This window comes from Aythya marila, assembly GCF_965140915.1.
Source record: "Aythya marila genome assembly, chromosome: Z".
Lineage (NCBI taxonomy): Eukaryota > Metazoa > Chordata > Aves > Anseriformes > Anatidae > Aythya > Aythya marila.
The window spans coordinates 871,616-887,578 of NC_139080.1; the positions used below are offsets into that span (position 1 = coordinate 871,616).

Sequence of the window (15,963 nt, forward strand, 5' to 3'; positions counted from 1 at the left end):
CTGAGTGCTGCTGAGTTAGTAACCAATTTCAGATCAACTGTGGCATATAAACATTTGAAAAAAACCTAATACCGCATATTTTCATTGGAAAAGTAATACTGAGATCACCGATCTATCTCCATAGAGATATGAAAATCACATCCGCCTGGCAAGCGGGGCCGGGTCTGGAGCAGCGGCCTGCTCACAGCACGAATTATTTTCAGCTGGGAGAGTGGCGGTTCTCCAGGTGTCTGGTAATAATACATTCCTGAGGGCAATGTTGGTTAAAGTCATGCCGCACTGTATCACAACATTAATCAAGAAAACAAGAAAAAATACATGATTGGTGTATCCTACTATTGTAAAAGGCTCAGGAATGCACTTTGAGTTACAGATACACTAAGCTTTCTTAAGGGACTAACGAAAATGCTGAACATGTTCATTTTGTGACTTTAAACATGACTTTTTTTTTCAACAACACACATGAATGAGACAGCTCAGGTGGATCTCAACGTGTGTAGGTAGCTGACGGGGGGGGTTACAACGTGTGTAAGTGCCCAGCGGCAGGATGAGCGCACCAGGCACAACCGTGAGGATGGGGAGCAGTGGGTTGTGGTGCCCTCCTGCTCCACACATGCTGGCGGGTGGGTCCCACAGGTGCTGGCACCCATGGGTGCAGCCCCCCGGGGCGGAGGACTGTGTCTGTGCCCCCGGGGCTGTACATCCCGGCTGGGGCACCGGGCTCCCTCAGCTCTGCCCCAAACCAAGATGGCCGCCCCCGCTTCGCGCCTGCCCCAAGCTAAAATGGCGGCGGCCCCTCCCGGCGGGCCGGGCTGGGACGGGGCGTGCCGCGCGTGCGCGGTGCGCGCGGTGCATGCCGGGCGCGCCGTGACGCTGCAGATCGCGGTCCGGGGCCGCCGCCCGCCATGGGGGGCGTGAAGGCGATCGGCAACGACGCCGAGTTCCAGCCCGAGCTCAGCGCCGCCGGCTCCCGCCTCGCCGTCGTCAAGTTCACCATGCGGGGGTGAGTGCGGGGCGGCCGGGGGGGAGGGAAGGAGGCTGCCCGGCTCACCGGCCGCCTGGCGAGCCCGCCCGCTCCGCGCTGCCGGCGCCCCGCGGCCTCCTCACGGCCCCGCGGCGCCTCACGGGGCGGCCCTCAGCGCGACACCGGTCCCGTCAGTGCTGCCTCAGCGCCCCGCGTGTGTCTGCAGAGTCACACCGACACCGCGGGGCTCTGCTTCGGATATATGTTGATACGCTGCTGTGGGAGTCTTCCCCTGCTCTGCTTTTTAATTGCTCCTTCCACAGCTTCGCGTGCTGTAAGAACATTGCTTCGTCAGGGTAGCTGTGCTTGTGCGTTTCGTGTATGTATTATCGTTAACAAATGTATTATCATTAACAAATATGTGTTTTCAGCCAAGCCCATAGAGCTACGTTGGTGATAACTGGCTGCAGTTACAGTCAATGAAGTTTATCATGGTAACAATCCTGTGATTCCTGCTAAGGGTTTAATATACTGTTACTGTCAAATATTTCAAGTCCCACACAGACTTCACTGAAGACATTTTTCACAGCTGGTAACAGGAATCGCTAGTACTAACTTTCTATTAAGAGCATGTTTCACTACATCAGGAGAAGTGGTTAAGTCTGTGCACCCACAAAAGTCCCTTTATTTCGGAGTATTTTACTCTGCAGCAAAAGGTGCTGGAGCTAAACAGATTAGATGGAAAATATGAAGTTCGTTTTAATTAATAGGTGCAGCTAATCATGTGACATTGAAACTGCCTGAGGAAGTGGGAATTAACACTTTGTGATGTGTTTCTAAATGTCATTCTTAATTGTATCACCAGGATTGCTCGCCATCTGTCAGCCAGGTAGGAAGGTTATTTTAACATGAACCAAGGATGTAGTAAGAACGTGAATGCGCTAAGTCTGCGTGGGGCAGGTATCTTAAAAACAAAGCAAAACAATAATCATTGATTTTTTGTTTTTACAGATGTGGCCCTTGTTTAAGGATAGCCCCGGCATTCAATGCGCTGAGTAACAAATATCCCCAGGCAACTTTTTTGGAAGTGGATGTGCATCAGTGCCAGGTTGGTATTCAACAACTCTTTTTCTTTAGCGAGAGAAAAAGAAGATTAAATAGAGTAAATGAGAAACTGAAAGGAAAGCTGTTCAAATGGTATAGTAAGAGTATCCATTCTTGTGTTTGGTAAATAACAAGTAACTTAGGCACAGAAATATGAATGAACCATACTTTTATTTCAAAATGTATTCTTGCAACTGCCACTTTGTTACCTTTCATTCAAGTGTTGTACAAGTGGTTTAACAGTTTCTGCTGCCTGTGCTACTTAAATAATACAGTTTAAAATGAGAGAACACCAGTATGAATTAGGAAGAGCAAGTCTTTCCAAACAATTTCTGCAATAATTACTGAATAAAATGAGGAATATAACAAACTGGTGATGAGCTGTTGATTGACTTAAGGGTCATTAACAAAAACTAACAAGGGTGTGTTGAAAGGAAATTTCTTGTGTTACTGCAAAGGAAAGTGGGACAGAGATGAATGAAGACGTATCAACGCTTTGCAAATGATGCTTAATTATGGAAAGCTTTGGGAAAGTTCCTATGGGTGCATAACATACATACAGGTAGAAATCAAACGGAAATCATCTTCTGGAGTGGCAACTTCCAGGGTGTGCGTGACAGTGCCTTGGGAAAGGGAAGAAATACAAGTGTAAAGAATGCTTGTGAAGGGGTAAATGAAGCAGGCTTCTGCCTTCGAGAGCAAGCAAATAGTATGACTTTCATAGCATACCAACAAATCTACTGACAACATGAAATCTATTCAATAACCACCCAAATGTATGAGGGATTAGGAGGATCTGAAGGACTTAAATGAATTTGAAATGGTTGTTCAAGTTGGAGATGTTTGTAAAATAGCAAATACTGTTTGTGATTTTGGGGGGGCTAACGTATCTTGATCAATATGTTGTGTACGTTGTCATCTAGGTGAAAACAACACTTCTGTCTGATATTGGTAATGGTCTGTTAGATAACACTTGTAACTAATTTATGCATTCTAGGGAACAGCTGCTACCAATAATATATCAGCAACACCGACGTTTCTGTTTTTTCGAAACAAAGTGCGAATCGACCAATATCAAGGAGCAGATGCTGTAGGTTTAGAAGAAAAAATTAAGCAGCACCTGGAGAATGATCCTGGAAACAATGAAGATACAGATATTCCAAAAGGATATGTATGCATCTCTTAAGTCTCTTTCTAACGCTTGCACAACTTGAACCTGTTGAAAATGTGTTCCTTTCTAAACATATTCTTGTCAAACAATGCTACTTCAGGCAAAACTACAGGCTTCCCGTAGCTTTAGAAAGATCACCCGTCTGGGTTTCCTTTTTCAGACAAAATTCAAAAAATTAACTGTACTTACTAAATATGTGCATGTCACAGAATTGGAAAATGTTTCAAGAAAAATCTCTAAGCATAGCCCTTAGTGATTAAAATAATGAATTTCACGTTTTATGAAGACTTTACTACAACTGTGTGTTCTTTTTCTTACCCCTTCTCTGACATCACAATCTGTTTTCCCAAAACGCTTTTCCAAGTGTAAAGTCTTCCGTGGAAAAAATACATCATTAGACATAGCTGTCAAAAACTTTGAAGAATTACTCTAGCTGGTCCTTAAGAAATACTGTTATTCATGTGTTGCTAGGTGGATTTGTTGTTTATGGATTGCCTTTTCTTTTTTCTTCCTCATGCACCTCCATTTCTTAAATCTTCTTATCTCTTTAAAAAACAAACTAAAACCCTTTGCTGGAGGAACTTTCCTTTTAATGCTTAATGAATACCATTTTGCTTCTGTAGGGGTACCAAGTACAACTGCAGTAATCACTGATCAGCTTTCATGGATAATGTAAACTAAGTAAATCACAAGTTAAAAGAGAAAAGTCAACACTTGTAAATATATATTCTTAACCTAAATAGTTTTTTAAACCTGACATCTAAATAACACAAGGAGAAACTTATTTTCCTAATAATTTAAAAATCTGTATTTTTGATTTTATCACTGCGTGATTTGTATGTGTCTTCTAGAAAAATCAAAATCGCTCAATAACAGAACCACCCCCTTAGAAATACTCGGTGCTCTCAGGAAATTATTTTCACCGTGTTCGGCGTGTTTTCCTGTTACCTTAAGCAATTGTGTTTCAAATCACAAGCCGATCTGACAGCTGTACTACCAAACACATGTAAATGAGAACTCTAATGTGACAAAACACTTTCCTAGAGCTGTCATCTTAGGTGGTGTTCTCCAAGCAATCCTTGGTGTAGGGTTACTCCTTAAACGAGGTTGTCTATTGTTCTGCCAGGAGTATGAACCCAGTTAGGTGAAATAAAATACACCACTGCGCTGAACTGTGACACGTGACTTAGTTATGTGCTACTGCTGTAGCGTGCACATTACTTTGCATTAGCAAATCTAATATGCTCAAAATACGCTAAACTTAGCTATGATGAGTATCTGTAGAAGTCAAAATGATGTCAAATGCAAAGCCAGGTTTCTTTGGAGGGTAACTATTTGAAATTCATAGCTAGCCATATCCTATCAGGCATGTGAGGAGGTTGCAAATCCAGCTAAATGTTTCTCATTTAAGAAACTTCAAGGGCACAGGTCACTTGAATTTCTAGCAGTTCAGCTACTTGTTAGCTGTTGCACAGTATGCATGGCACTTCATTTTATATGTGAACACTCACATCTATAATTACTGTGAAATCCTGCGTAGAGGTACTGGAATGTCACAGGACAAAGGTTCAGCTTGTTAGATTGCAGCCCAAGACACACTGAAAATCATTCAAGTAGCAAGAGCAAATATGTGAGGTTAGCATGCATCTCCAAAGTTATATTTGTTTTGAGATGGAGATGGCACCTTCTATTAAAAGTTAATCTTGTTAGGAGATCTTACTTCATGGGGGTAAGACCCTGAGTGCATTCAGGACTATATGAGCCAAGCAGGAATTCTGTTCGACTTATTAGCAGTAGGCTGGAATGCAGTTTTAGAATATAGTTGACCCAAACAGGACTGCCAGCTGCTCCAGGAATGCATCCTTCTCTTGCACAGCTGCATGCCTCCTTTCTTACCTTGTGTCTGCTGAGCATGGAGGATGCAGGCTGGGTCTTTGTTTGGATGTTGCAGGCAGGCAGAGGGGGCCTGGAAGGGGAAGGGCAGGCAGGTGCATTATTTGTTTATTTTGTTTGGACTAGCATAGTTAGGAGAAGTGGCCAGCAGTGATTTGTGTTCTCTCAGCAGCCTGTGCTCGAATTTCGTTTATATCATGAAGCTAAAGCCTGCCTAGTAACACGCAGTCATTTTTTTCACGAGTGTATGTTACTCTTTGGGACCTCATATGTCTCTAAGAAAGGTATTTCAGGTTGCCATGCCAAAAGTTCCTATAGGTTTTGTCTGGAGTTTTCTCTGACTGTGTGCTGATTGTGATCTCAAATTTGTACTGTTGTGGTATGAGATGTTGATACTGTGCCTTCAGGCCTTAAGGTAACGGAATACTGGATTTATATATTTAAAAGTGGTTTACTGTGCTTCAGTTGCACTTGGGTTAGTTTAGTTTATGCAGAATGGAGAACTATTTTGGATGGGAAAGCCATCTCTGTTTTATCTGCTAGCTTAATCATAGCTCCGGTCTAATGTCAGTGTATTTGTAGCCAGGTGAAGTTAATCAAAAGTGTATCTGAAAAATTCTCCCTGTGCCCAATAGCTTATTCTCAATATGGTAAACTTGTGTGCTGGGGGGTGGCACTTTGAGTGGGAAAACACTGAATTCTGAATGGGATACATCTGAGTACTACAGCATTTTTAATTTTATCTTTTTTGTTTAAAAAAAATAAAAGCCCTGAGGTTTTCTGTGTTCTGTTTCTTAATGTGTTGAATGGGGAATTTCATTCATTCCAGCGTCTGCTAATCTCAGATAAGTTCACGGCAGATTTAATGCGCTCAGTAATGCTTTTCTCTTTCCTTTCAGATGGATTTAATGCCATTTATCAATAAAGCCGGCTGTGAATGTCTTAATGAAAGCGATGAGCATGGATTTGATAATTGTTTACGTAAAGACTCTACCTACTTGGAATCAGACTGCGATGAGCAGGTACAGTAAACGTTTTTCTTAAGTGAGATGCTTTCAATGATGTCTGGTCTTTAAGCATTTTTTAAAGATCTTGATTGCTTGATACCACTATACTGGTATAAGGAAGAGTGGGATACGGTAGGTGGATGGAAGCAAAACTGGTATACAGAGATCATTGTAGCATTTTGTTTTCTATCCATTTGTGGGGGAAATTCCAAGCAGACTGACATTTACTGATGACTAGTGGCAGACTAGTGCATGTGTGGAATATAGAGAATGTAAATACTTGATTTTAAGTTACAAGCTCAGACTTCTAGTTAATTGTTGTGCTATGTTTGTTTAGAAGGATGAAGAAAACAGTATTTAACAACAACTTTCTACTTCACAGCTGCTTATTACTGTAGCTTTTAGTCAACCGGTCAAACTTTATTCTATGAAACTTCAGGGGCCAGATAATGGTGAGTGAAATGTCTGTTTAATTGTGTCCTTAGAATCAAAGCTTTACCTGTGTTTAGCTTAAATTTCAAAAAATGATGCTTGTCCCTAGAACCTCTTGCCTTCTGTGACTCCCATAGCAGCTTCAGTAAATTTGGTGTAAATAAATAACAGATTGATCTCACAGTAATACTATGCTGTTGTTGTGCATTGGTATGACACAAATATAAATATTTACTGTATTTGACATGCTGTAAGGAGAACCGACATTCTATTCAAGAATTAAACGTAAGAGCTAGTGAACGGCATATTTTAATTTTCATGCTAATTGATTTATGTTATACAATTACAGAAAATACTCAGGTATGACATCACCCAAACCCAATTATTTTTAGACATTTCATTGGATTTCTTGTATGGAATTCTGTCACTGAAATGTAGGCAAGTAGTGCAACTTCAGCTGTACCTAGATGCTGTGATAAGCAAGGGCTTTTTTGGTAGCATTTTGAGAACATATATAAGGAACTGAATCCCAATTCCATATCTTAACACAGGACAAGGTCCAAAGTATATAAAAATCTTTATCAACCTTCCTCGATCTATGGATTTTGAAGAGGCAGAGAGAAGTGAACCAACTCAAGCCCTGGAGTTAACACCAGATGATATTAAAGAAGATGGCATTATCCAGCTTCGCTATGTTAAATTTCAGAATGTTAACAGTGTAACTGTAAGTAAAGCTTCTGCTCTGAGCTTTGTGCAGCCTGAGAACTTAGACTTCTCAAGCACTGTGATGTTTGTTGATTTGACCGCAGGTGTTCTTAGTTGCTCTCCACTGCTTGCATACTATAGGTTAATGCTCAAAGGATTTCTGAAATTTAAGGTCAGGCAAGGCTGTATGCATGTGATGTCTCTGACCTCATATGTGTGATGAGGTTCATTTTCATCTCTTCATGAGAGATTGAAAAAAGGGAAGATTTTGATAGTAGAAAGAAAAACCTTCTAGTGGGAGTTGTCCCTGCCCATGGTAGGGGAGTTAGAATGGAAGGGACCATGAAGATCACCTAATTCCATTACTAACACACCTTCTTGAAAGGCATCTTGTCTTGGTTTGTGGAGTTTAGGAGGTAAGAAATCCAGTTTATCAGTAGCCTGATTGCAAAAATGACAGACTTGTAAGTATCAAGTGAAGTGCTTGATACTTAAAACCCAATACCCGGTCCTCTTAAGTGTTCTTAAATGCTGTAATCAAATCACCTTTGTCTTTTAATGAGCTCTCTAACCCTCTTGCTATAAGAGACTTTCCACGAATTCCACGTAAGCTTTTTGTGACTCTTAAATGCAGGTGCAGTTCTTCCTCTCCCATTTTAAATATGGGTTTTAGTGCAATATCCACCATGACAAAGCTGATGCTGGAATTGCATTCTTCTTGACATTATTACCCTGGGTCTGCATTAGCCCCATTTCCTGCAATATTGCATTGAACTGCTCATCTAACGTAACCCCTGAATTCTGTTCCAAGGAAATGCTTTTCATGGTCTGAGTTCTGTGTTTGCAAGTTATGGTCTCATAGTTGATTGAATATTGCAGTGCATTTCAGTTGCTGAGTGTGGTCTCAGATTGGAAGAGGAAGCAAGAAATATCCAAGCTCCATGGGTTTTTAAACAAACTGCTGGGAAAATAATAGCATTTTATATAGTCATCATTTGAAATAAGAGGACAGTAGCCTCTCTAGAGGGTAACAAGGCCTTTATAATGGGAAAAAGCATTTACTGGGGTGGTTCAAAAATCTTGGGAGGCTAACATTTTATGTATTAATTCAGGGATGGACTGTTTACCTTAGCTCTTGTCTCTGGGATTTTTTTTAGTTGTTTGTCCAATCCAATCATGGTGATGAAGAGACAACAAGAATTACATACTTCACGTTTATTGGAACTCCAGTCCAAGCAACAAATATGAATGACTTCAAGCGAGTGAGTCTTCTTTCTTAAAAGCACTTATGAATGTTCTGAATGTTCTCAAAAACAGGTTGACTGAACAAATGCACTTGGTTGTTGTTATAATTCCACGACTTAAGGTAGATTTGGCCTCCCAAACAAAACGTAGATTTATCTTACAGATGCTGATCTTTGGTTCTACCTATAAATTCTTGTTCATCAGCTCTGTAAAAGCAAACAACAACCAAAAAAAAACCCACAACACAAATATGGGTAAGAATGTATACACCAACTATTTAAAACACAAGGGACTTTCAAATTACGTGTGCTATAGGCAGTGTTTCTTAACAGCTGTGAGTTTTATACCTTGATTTAGAAACTTGCATTCTGATGGTGTTCAGGAAGTAGAGAAGCAAGCCTGTGTATGAAATGGAGTCTCCTTGTGACTGAGTGGACTTCTGCTTTGGTGAAGGACTTCGTAGATTTTATCCAGTGGGCAATGTTATGTAAAATTCAGATCCAAAAAAGATTTTGGTCACAAAGTGGCCATTACATTAAACATACCTGCTCTTTTTAAAACTAAAGGAAGAAGTGAACAACTTGTTACGGTGTGACTTTAGACCCACGAGTGCTGAGCAATAAGGCATTCTCAATTGGTTTGATTTTTTTTTTGAGAATGTGAAATGGGTTTGAAAGTATTGAAACCTTAAAGCTACTTACGTTTTTTCTTCAAAATTTAATATCTTTTTAAAGTAAACTGCTTTAAAACTTAGCTTGTTTAGGAAGACATTTGCTGTTGTAACCCTTCCTACGGACTTCTGTCCAGGTGACCAATAACATTGAAAGCACCACGGAATTTATTATACAAACTGCCTATAACTCCAGAAGGCTAAAAATGCTAATGGTTGTCGTACTTCGTATACTTTGAGTTTTTATGTTAAAAATGATCTTAACTTTTACATTTAAAACTTAATAACTTTGCAAATAATAAAGTTAATCAGTTAACAGGTTCTGCTGTCTTTCACTGAAATGTAAAGTCATTGAAAAAGTTGCTCTAATATACTAAAATTAACTGGATATCTAATTGAGATGTTTCTAATGGAGCACTTCTGGTTCATCCAATACTAGAAATAGGTTGCTTTATTTAAAATCTGCTTACATGGTTGAGGGTTTTTTGTACAGCTTTTTTTTTTTCCAACTACTTACGATAATAGGGCACTACCTGCAATGAATTGTCATTACTGTTTAACATAACATGAGTTATCTGCCTTACTTCTCTGGTATTTTGGGGAAGAGGATAGGATAGCACTCTTAACACTGTTATTTTCAATATCTGATAATAGTCTCTGTTTCATTTCTCTGTAAACTCTGTAAATTAGTTTTGCTTTCTAAAGTACTGAGAGTTTGTTTTCAAACAAATGCACTCTTTAAACCTGACCAAGATAGTATTTTGTTTTTTTTTTTTTGGTAACTGATGATACATAGAGGATACAAGCTGCTCTGGGAGAGGTTTTGTCTTGATACAAGATTTTTTTTTTAAAGTGAGACCAATTAATCCCTGGAACAACTGTTCCAGGGGTGTGGTGGAAACCCCCTTACTGGAGGTTTTGAAGATACAATTGGACAAGGTGCTAGATAATCTCATCTAAGCACGCTTTTTCTGTGAAGGCTTGAAGCTGGTGATCTCACGAGGTCCCTTCCAGCCTGGGCTGGTTTATGATTCTAAGTACACGCCCAACCCCATAAAGAAGTTTAAAGTAGTGTGGGTCTCCTCTGTGCACTATACTTAGAGGGGATTTGTCAGTCTCTCTCTGCTCTAGATGCAGCGTAGGTGCTTGGAAGCTGCTATATAGCCTGGCAAATACCGTGTTAGTTAAAATTTTGGTTTCACTGAAGTTCACTGGTGAATGTTTGCACTCTCAGGGAATGTGATTTGTGACTTATGTTTAACTGGAAGGGGAGGGGAGCACAAACCCACAAGAGGTAGGTCTACCTCACACCTTACAGGTGTGGTACTGATCACTGGTAACATCAGGACGTTAAGGAGCTGGTCAGAACTACCATGAGTAGAAGAGCTTGCTTTGTTAGCTTGTGAGGTAGCTAATCCTCTCAGTCCTATTTTGCTTCCTGAACATGTAGTTTTAATATTAGGCTGTTAAAATATTTTATCATGCTAAATGGGATGTGTAGTCTGTCAGAGTTACAGAGCTCTTAGGAATTCTAACTTTTGTTTCCTCTCTTCCACTGATCCTGTCAGCTATGAAACCTTAATATAGTGTTGGGCATTAATTATATTCAGGCATGTAGATTAACTGGGAAACCTTATTTTTCTTTTCATCTCCTTCAGTAGTTACCCACCCTACTCCTCACTGCTCTCAACTATCTGACTTCCTTCTCTCAGCCTGCCTGTTCTGTTGATATTTCTCTTCTCTTCATGATAGAAGTAGTATTGCAGCATGATTAATGAGATGGGGGAATGCTTTTTTCCCTATATTTCTGAGAAGCGTTTGTAAGAATTAGTAAAATGTTATCTGAAGGGCTGCAATTAAAAAGCAGGCATGAGTGTGATTCCAGTTAGGGGTTTTATGATTCATCACGTTGCTGCTCAGATGATTGTAGATGTGTTCAATTTCAAAATCTAAAACAAAACACTGGTTTCAATGACTTCTGCAGAGGATCAGGCAGATGTATTTTGATACCCAGTTGCGGTGGGATGTGGATGAATGCTCAGCTGTAGCAGCTCGTTGCTCGGCACACAGTTATTAAGATGCATAACTGAAGCAGCCCTGTCCTTCAGACAGCCAAGGAAAACTTGTGTTTGCTTGCGGTGCCCTGCTAACACCAGCAGGGCTGCAGGAAAAATCACCTCCTCTTGATCAGTAAGACAGTTTGTGTTTAATATAAATGAGATGTTGTTTCCAGAACTTACACTGCCAAATGCAAACCTGCAGCTCACCTACTCTGAGAAGCAGTGCCGAGGAGTACGAAGCAGGTGAAGTTAAGCAGGCCCTTCAGTAGGGATCTCGGCCTTAAGTTAGTTTTGACATACGTGTAGTTAGCATTTGGTGAATAAAGTTGGATTATAAAAAAGGTATTTCCAACTTGCTGTGGTATATTGTGTGTATCCTGCTCCTTTTAACCTCTGGGGAGGAGGGAAGTCTGGCGTGACAGGAAAGGGGAACATAAGGGGGGAAAAAATGTAGATCTTAACTGGGTTAAGCACAGGGAAGAGAGGGGAGAGAGCTGAGATTCGTTGCCCTGCTTAAATTAAGGGCGCCCAAACAGCAAAAGATTTGTGGTAAATATCCCCTTCCCATGCACATCTAACATTGAGAAGTAGTTTTTGAAAAGCATGCCTTAAAGGTATGCCTTTGTTAAAAGAACTGTCCTTAACACTAGAATTACTGCTGCTCTTGGCCACATGTGGTCTGATTTAAGGCTTCATTTAAGCTATGCAAGCTACTGTGGTAGAGACTTGATTTGAGATTTCATTTGAGATGTAGTAGCTTACATGTGAAGTTTGCTTCCAAATTTGCTTCTCAGTCAAGCTAATTCATGGGATAGACAGCTGAAGTGTTGGGTAAAGGTGTAGGTGCTGTGCTTTTGTAACTCGTGATTGATAGCTTAGTCTTAGGTAGATTCGTGTGAATCAGGTGGTGAACTTGTAAACTCTTTTTTTAAGATGGTGCAACTTAATGTCAATATAGTTCTTGTTCACTTCTGGTACTAAGAAATAAAAGATTGCTCCTCAGTTTTGAGGCTGGGGAATGTGGACAGGTGGTGGGATTTTTTTTGGCCCCCTCCTGAACCAAGGCGTTCTGGAACTACTTATTTGCTCTCTGTTGCTGCTGTTTTCCTTGTAACATTTTGTTTGTTTGTTTTTCAGCTTAACTTCCCATTTCTAAAGAACTAAAAATGCAGAAGAAATTAAAAAGTAATAATAAGATTGATGTGGTGTGGCACTACTCCCTTCCTTGCTCCCTCTGCTCATCTAGCATCTCTTTCACCCTTTCCACAATCTCAGCACTGATGCAAGAGCCATCTCTGCGCCTTCTGCAATCAGGAACAGCCTTCTCTACCTTCTGACGCATCAACTCATCTTTTTCTTTTTTTCCTCCATCCAAATCTTATTTTAAGCACTTCTCTTTCAGTCTTTCAAAGTTTCTGTTCTTTTTATCCCAAACTTGACATTTTTAAAGCATAACATGTGATACTTTTAATTTTTTTTTTCTGTAACTCATTCTTCAGCCTGTATTGCATTTTGTGAAAGCTGTTTGAAATGTAGTTTGTGAAATGCTGTAGCAAGACTTGGCTTTTTAATCTTAGTACAATCTAGTGTTCTTTGGTGTGACCCTTCAGTAAGTAGTGTGCAAGCCAGCGGGGGCTGCCAAGTACCTGTTACTGTCCCCCACTTGGCTCTAGGGAACCTCCTGAAGGCAGACACAGGAGCTGGTGAGTGTTTGTACAAAGGTGGCCTCATCAGGGTACTCCAACAGCAACACATCAGTTGTCTGACCTCTTCTTTATGAACTGAAAACAAAACCACGCACACAAAAATGCCCACTTCTGCTCCGCAAGGCTCAGTGATAGTTTCCCGTTGTACTGTTTGTAATGAGCCATAGAGGATGTTTTTTTTGTTGCTGTCAGGCTGTGGTTACAAAAACGGTATCAGAAAAGCCTCCTTCAAAACGTTCTCTTATTACATGGGAATTTCAGGCTGTAAGCAGTATCTTAAAGTGCACTAGATGGCCACTCCTTCTATCAACGGAAGGGAAATGGATCCGTTACGGATAAAAGAATAATGATGATTGCTTGATTTAAGTTCCTATGTCCATTTTCTTCTTGGGAAGGTAGAGTGGGGTGGTCAGAAGATGGGTTTCTTTGAGCTGTGATGACAAAATCTCCATATCAGCATGATTAATTTTCACAGATAATACACATGGGCGAGTTGTCAATTTCAACTTCAGACTGGTACAGCAATATTTTTCGTTGGAGTTACACACTTGCTAACATCTAATCTTTAATCTTTCAACTGCATTTTTTCTTTTTCTCTCTTTTTTTTTCTTCTTTGCTTAATCTGTGTCTAAACACAGTTTGTCTTGGAAACACAAAGAATAAATACTGCTTCTTGACCAGTTTAACTTTTTTTAACTTGATTAATTGGATCTTAATGTTAGTGACTGGTTTTCTGATTTTTTTTTTCTTTCCTTTTTTTTCCTCATGTTGTCAAGTGGAATTTTCCTTAATCATTAAGTTGAATTTACAGCTTGGTGATACGTTCCTGGTCAAAGGTTCCTTGGAGATGAAAGGGGCCTTTAAAAGGGCTTTTTGTAGATCTCAGCTACCTTGTGATGGTTACAACTCAGCTCACCAAAAGAATAGTTTACCTCCCCCCAAAAAAATCTTCCTCCAAGAAGTGGAGGAGCAGGATCAGAGAGAATTTCCATGAGTCCATGAGAATTCTCCAGTTCAGAGCTGTGGGTATATTGGTTTTGGTTTGCCATGGGTCATGTCCCACAGCTCTGTATTTCTCTATTGAATCTCATGTGGTGTATTGTCACCTGATTGCAGAGGTAATTAATCATTAACGTATTTGCTATATGAGTCAGAGTACAGAAAAGGTTTTAACTCCTTGGTTTTCAGTGTTAGTAATTGGAAATTCTACATTCCATTAATGGAGATCCTCAAAATGCTCATCCTGACAAAACTATGTCAGGTCTGTAAGTGCTGCTTTGGTTAGATGGAAACGAGTTGGGGATTGTTGCCTTGCCCATGCTCTCTTGCAGTTGTTAAGCCCAAACTTTTTAAGATTTATTATCTTTTAATTTTGTTTGACTTATAAATGGGTGTTTTCTAGGGTCTGCAAGAGCACTGGAACTAATCTGAATCTTTTCAGAAAAGTGCCCAGAATCACATTATTTTCTGCTCTCTGGATCTTGCATTCAGTTATCTTAACGAAGGGGACTGAACACCCTTCTGTTATGAACTGTGCGACCTGTAAGCTTGCATGGCAGTATGTAGAGTGCTGGTCTTGCACTTGCTGTTGGCTGCCAAAGTCTGGTGGCAGCGGTAATCTTTTCTGAAATGAGAAGTACTGAGATGACTCTGATTCCTGGTGGAGTTTGCAGAATTGGAGAGTAGAAGTTGCCCTGGTAAGGAATAATGTTTTGACAAAGACAGACTGAAAATCAGATGACATCCAGATTTCTCCTCAGGTTTGAACTGCATTATAAGGTAAATGTTCTCAGTGAAGTGCACACCAAGGGAAATGAACAAACTTATCATGGGAACACCCAGTGGTTCTCTTTTTGCTGTATTACTTCATATAGCATATTAAGGTTGAATGCTTGGTATATAACATTGTTAAACGTGGTTTAATGTTGCAGTTACTGTCTTCTAACTCTTCTCAAGTGAGACTGGTGTTTTGCTATTTGTATTAATACTAAAGATAAGTTTCTTGTGTCTTGCGTCCCTCTTAGTTCTTTAGAGGGATCCATAGCTTCTGCAAGTGCTACAACGCATGCTTAAATGCACTAATTTAGTTGAAAATGTTGCATTTATTTTGATGCTAATTTAAAAAAAAAATGGGGACATGTCTTTGGTTAAATGCTAATTGTTTCTTTCTGTTGTTTTCTCTTATCAGGTAGTTGGCAAAAAAGGAGAGAGCCACTAGGATGCGAGACACTGGAAAGCCTTATTGCAATCAAACGAGATCTTCACTTTTATCTACTACTCCTGGATAATTGCTTGACCATAGCCAGAGACTGTCAATCTGTTTCATTTAATGCCATTACCAATAAATCATTGCTTTTGTTGAGATGGAGTTTCACTAGTGTGTTTCTGTTGTAATCCTCATACATGTATTTGTAAATAAAATTCATTACTTTTGCCAAGTTTAATTTTGTCATTCTGGTAACTGTGGCTCTTCCTTTGTTCCATTTTAAACCTAAAAACTGGACTGGCTTATCTTTAGAAACAGAAGACATAACGTAGCTTACACTTGTTTAGAGAGTTCAAAATGTTAAATATAAGTAAAACATAGATGGCTTGTTCACAGCTATCTAAAAAGAAAAATCCAGAGCTATCTGTTACAAGACTGAAGGGACTTTGGATCCCTGTTTGCACCAAATGCAGGTATTTCTCAGACAGGAATAACTTCACCCATTTTGAAAACTTCCATTTCCCTCCCCGCCTCAAACAAGCATAGGATCAAAACTCGCAGATTTGTCACAAATGGCATGCTGGTACAAGCTGTTTGGCACAGAATTCTCGAGTGTTTTGAAATTGTTGTTTTGTTTTATTTTTTAATATTAGAAAATACCGACCTTGTTTCACAGGCAGACTCTCACAAGCTGTGCAGTTACAGGGATAAAAACACTTGTGCACCCCACCTGAACATGAATTTCTTATTGCTTTTATTGGGCATTTTTCCCGTCTCTGGGTCTTGATAAGGAAATGTTT

The 15,963-nt window shown here is 40.0% G+C and overlaps 1 protein-coding gene across 3 annotated transcripts; it reads left to right on the forward strand.

Annotated features, from left to right (window-relative positions):
* Nucleotides 1–851: 851 nt before the first annotated feature.
* LOC309890185 (thioredoxin-like protein 1) lies at nt 852–15,319 on the forward strand. 3 transcript variants are annotated; one of them, XM_082783831.1, is made up of 9 exons: nt 852–1,003; nt 1,976–2,072; nt 3,066–3,239; nt 6,032–6,154; nt 6,522–6,591; nt 7,123–7,295; nt 8,434–8,538; nt 13,433–13,473; nt 15,146–15,319. In XM_082783831.1, exons 1-9 carry the CDS (start codon nt 906–908, stop codon nt 15,147–15,149), a joined length of 885 nt encoding a protein of 294 aa, XP_082639957.1. In that variant the 5' UTR covers nt 852–905; the 3' UTR covers nt 15,150–15,319. The 3 variants fall into 3 exon arrangements, with proteins under 3 accessions (XP_082639957.1, XP_082639958.1, XP_082639959.1); XM_082783832.1 differs by lacking the exon at nt 13,433–13,473; XM_082783833.1 differs by lacking the exons at nt 13,433–13,473; nt 15,146–15,319 and adding an exon at nt 12,389–13,414.
* Nucleotides 15,320–15,963: the final 644 nt, after the last annotated feature.

What these genes read in the sequence shown, in the direction of transcription:
- LOC309890185 (XM_082783831.1), top strand. Translation starts at nt 906, where the DNA reads ATGGGGGGCGTGAAGGCGATCGGCAACGACGCCGAGTTCCAGCCCGAG. An exon ending in GTCAAGTTCACCATGCGGGG is followed by an intron (nt 1,004 to 1,975) that starts GTGAGTGCGGGG and finishes TTGTTTTTACAG; the next exon opens with ATGTGGCCCTTGTTTAAGGA. An exon ending in CAGATATTCCAAAAGGATAT is followed by an intron (nt 3,240 to 6,031) that starts GTATGCATCTCT and finishes CTTTCCTTTCAG; the next exon opens with ATGGATTTAATGCCATTTAT.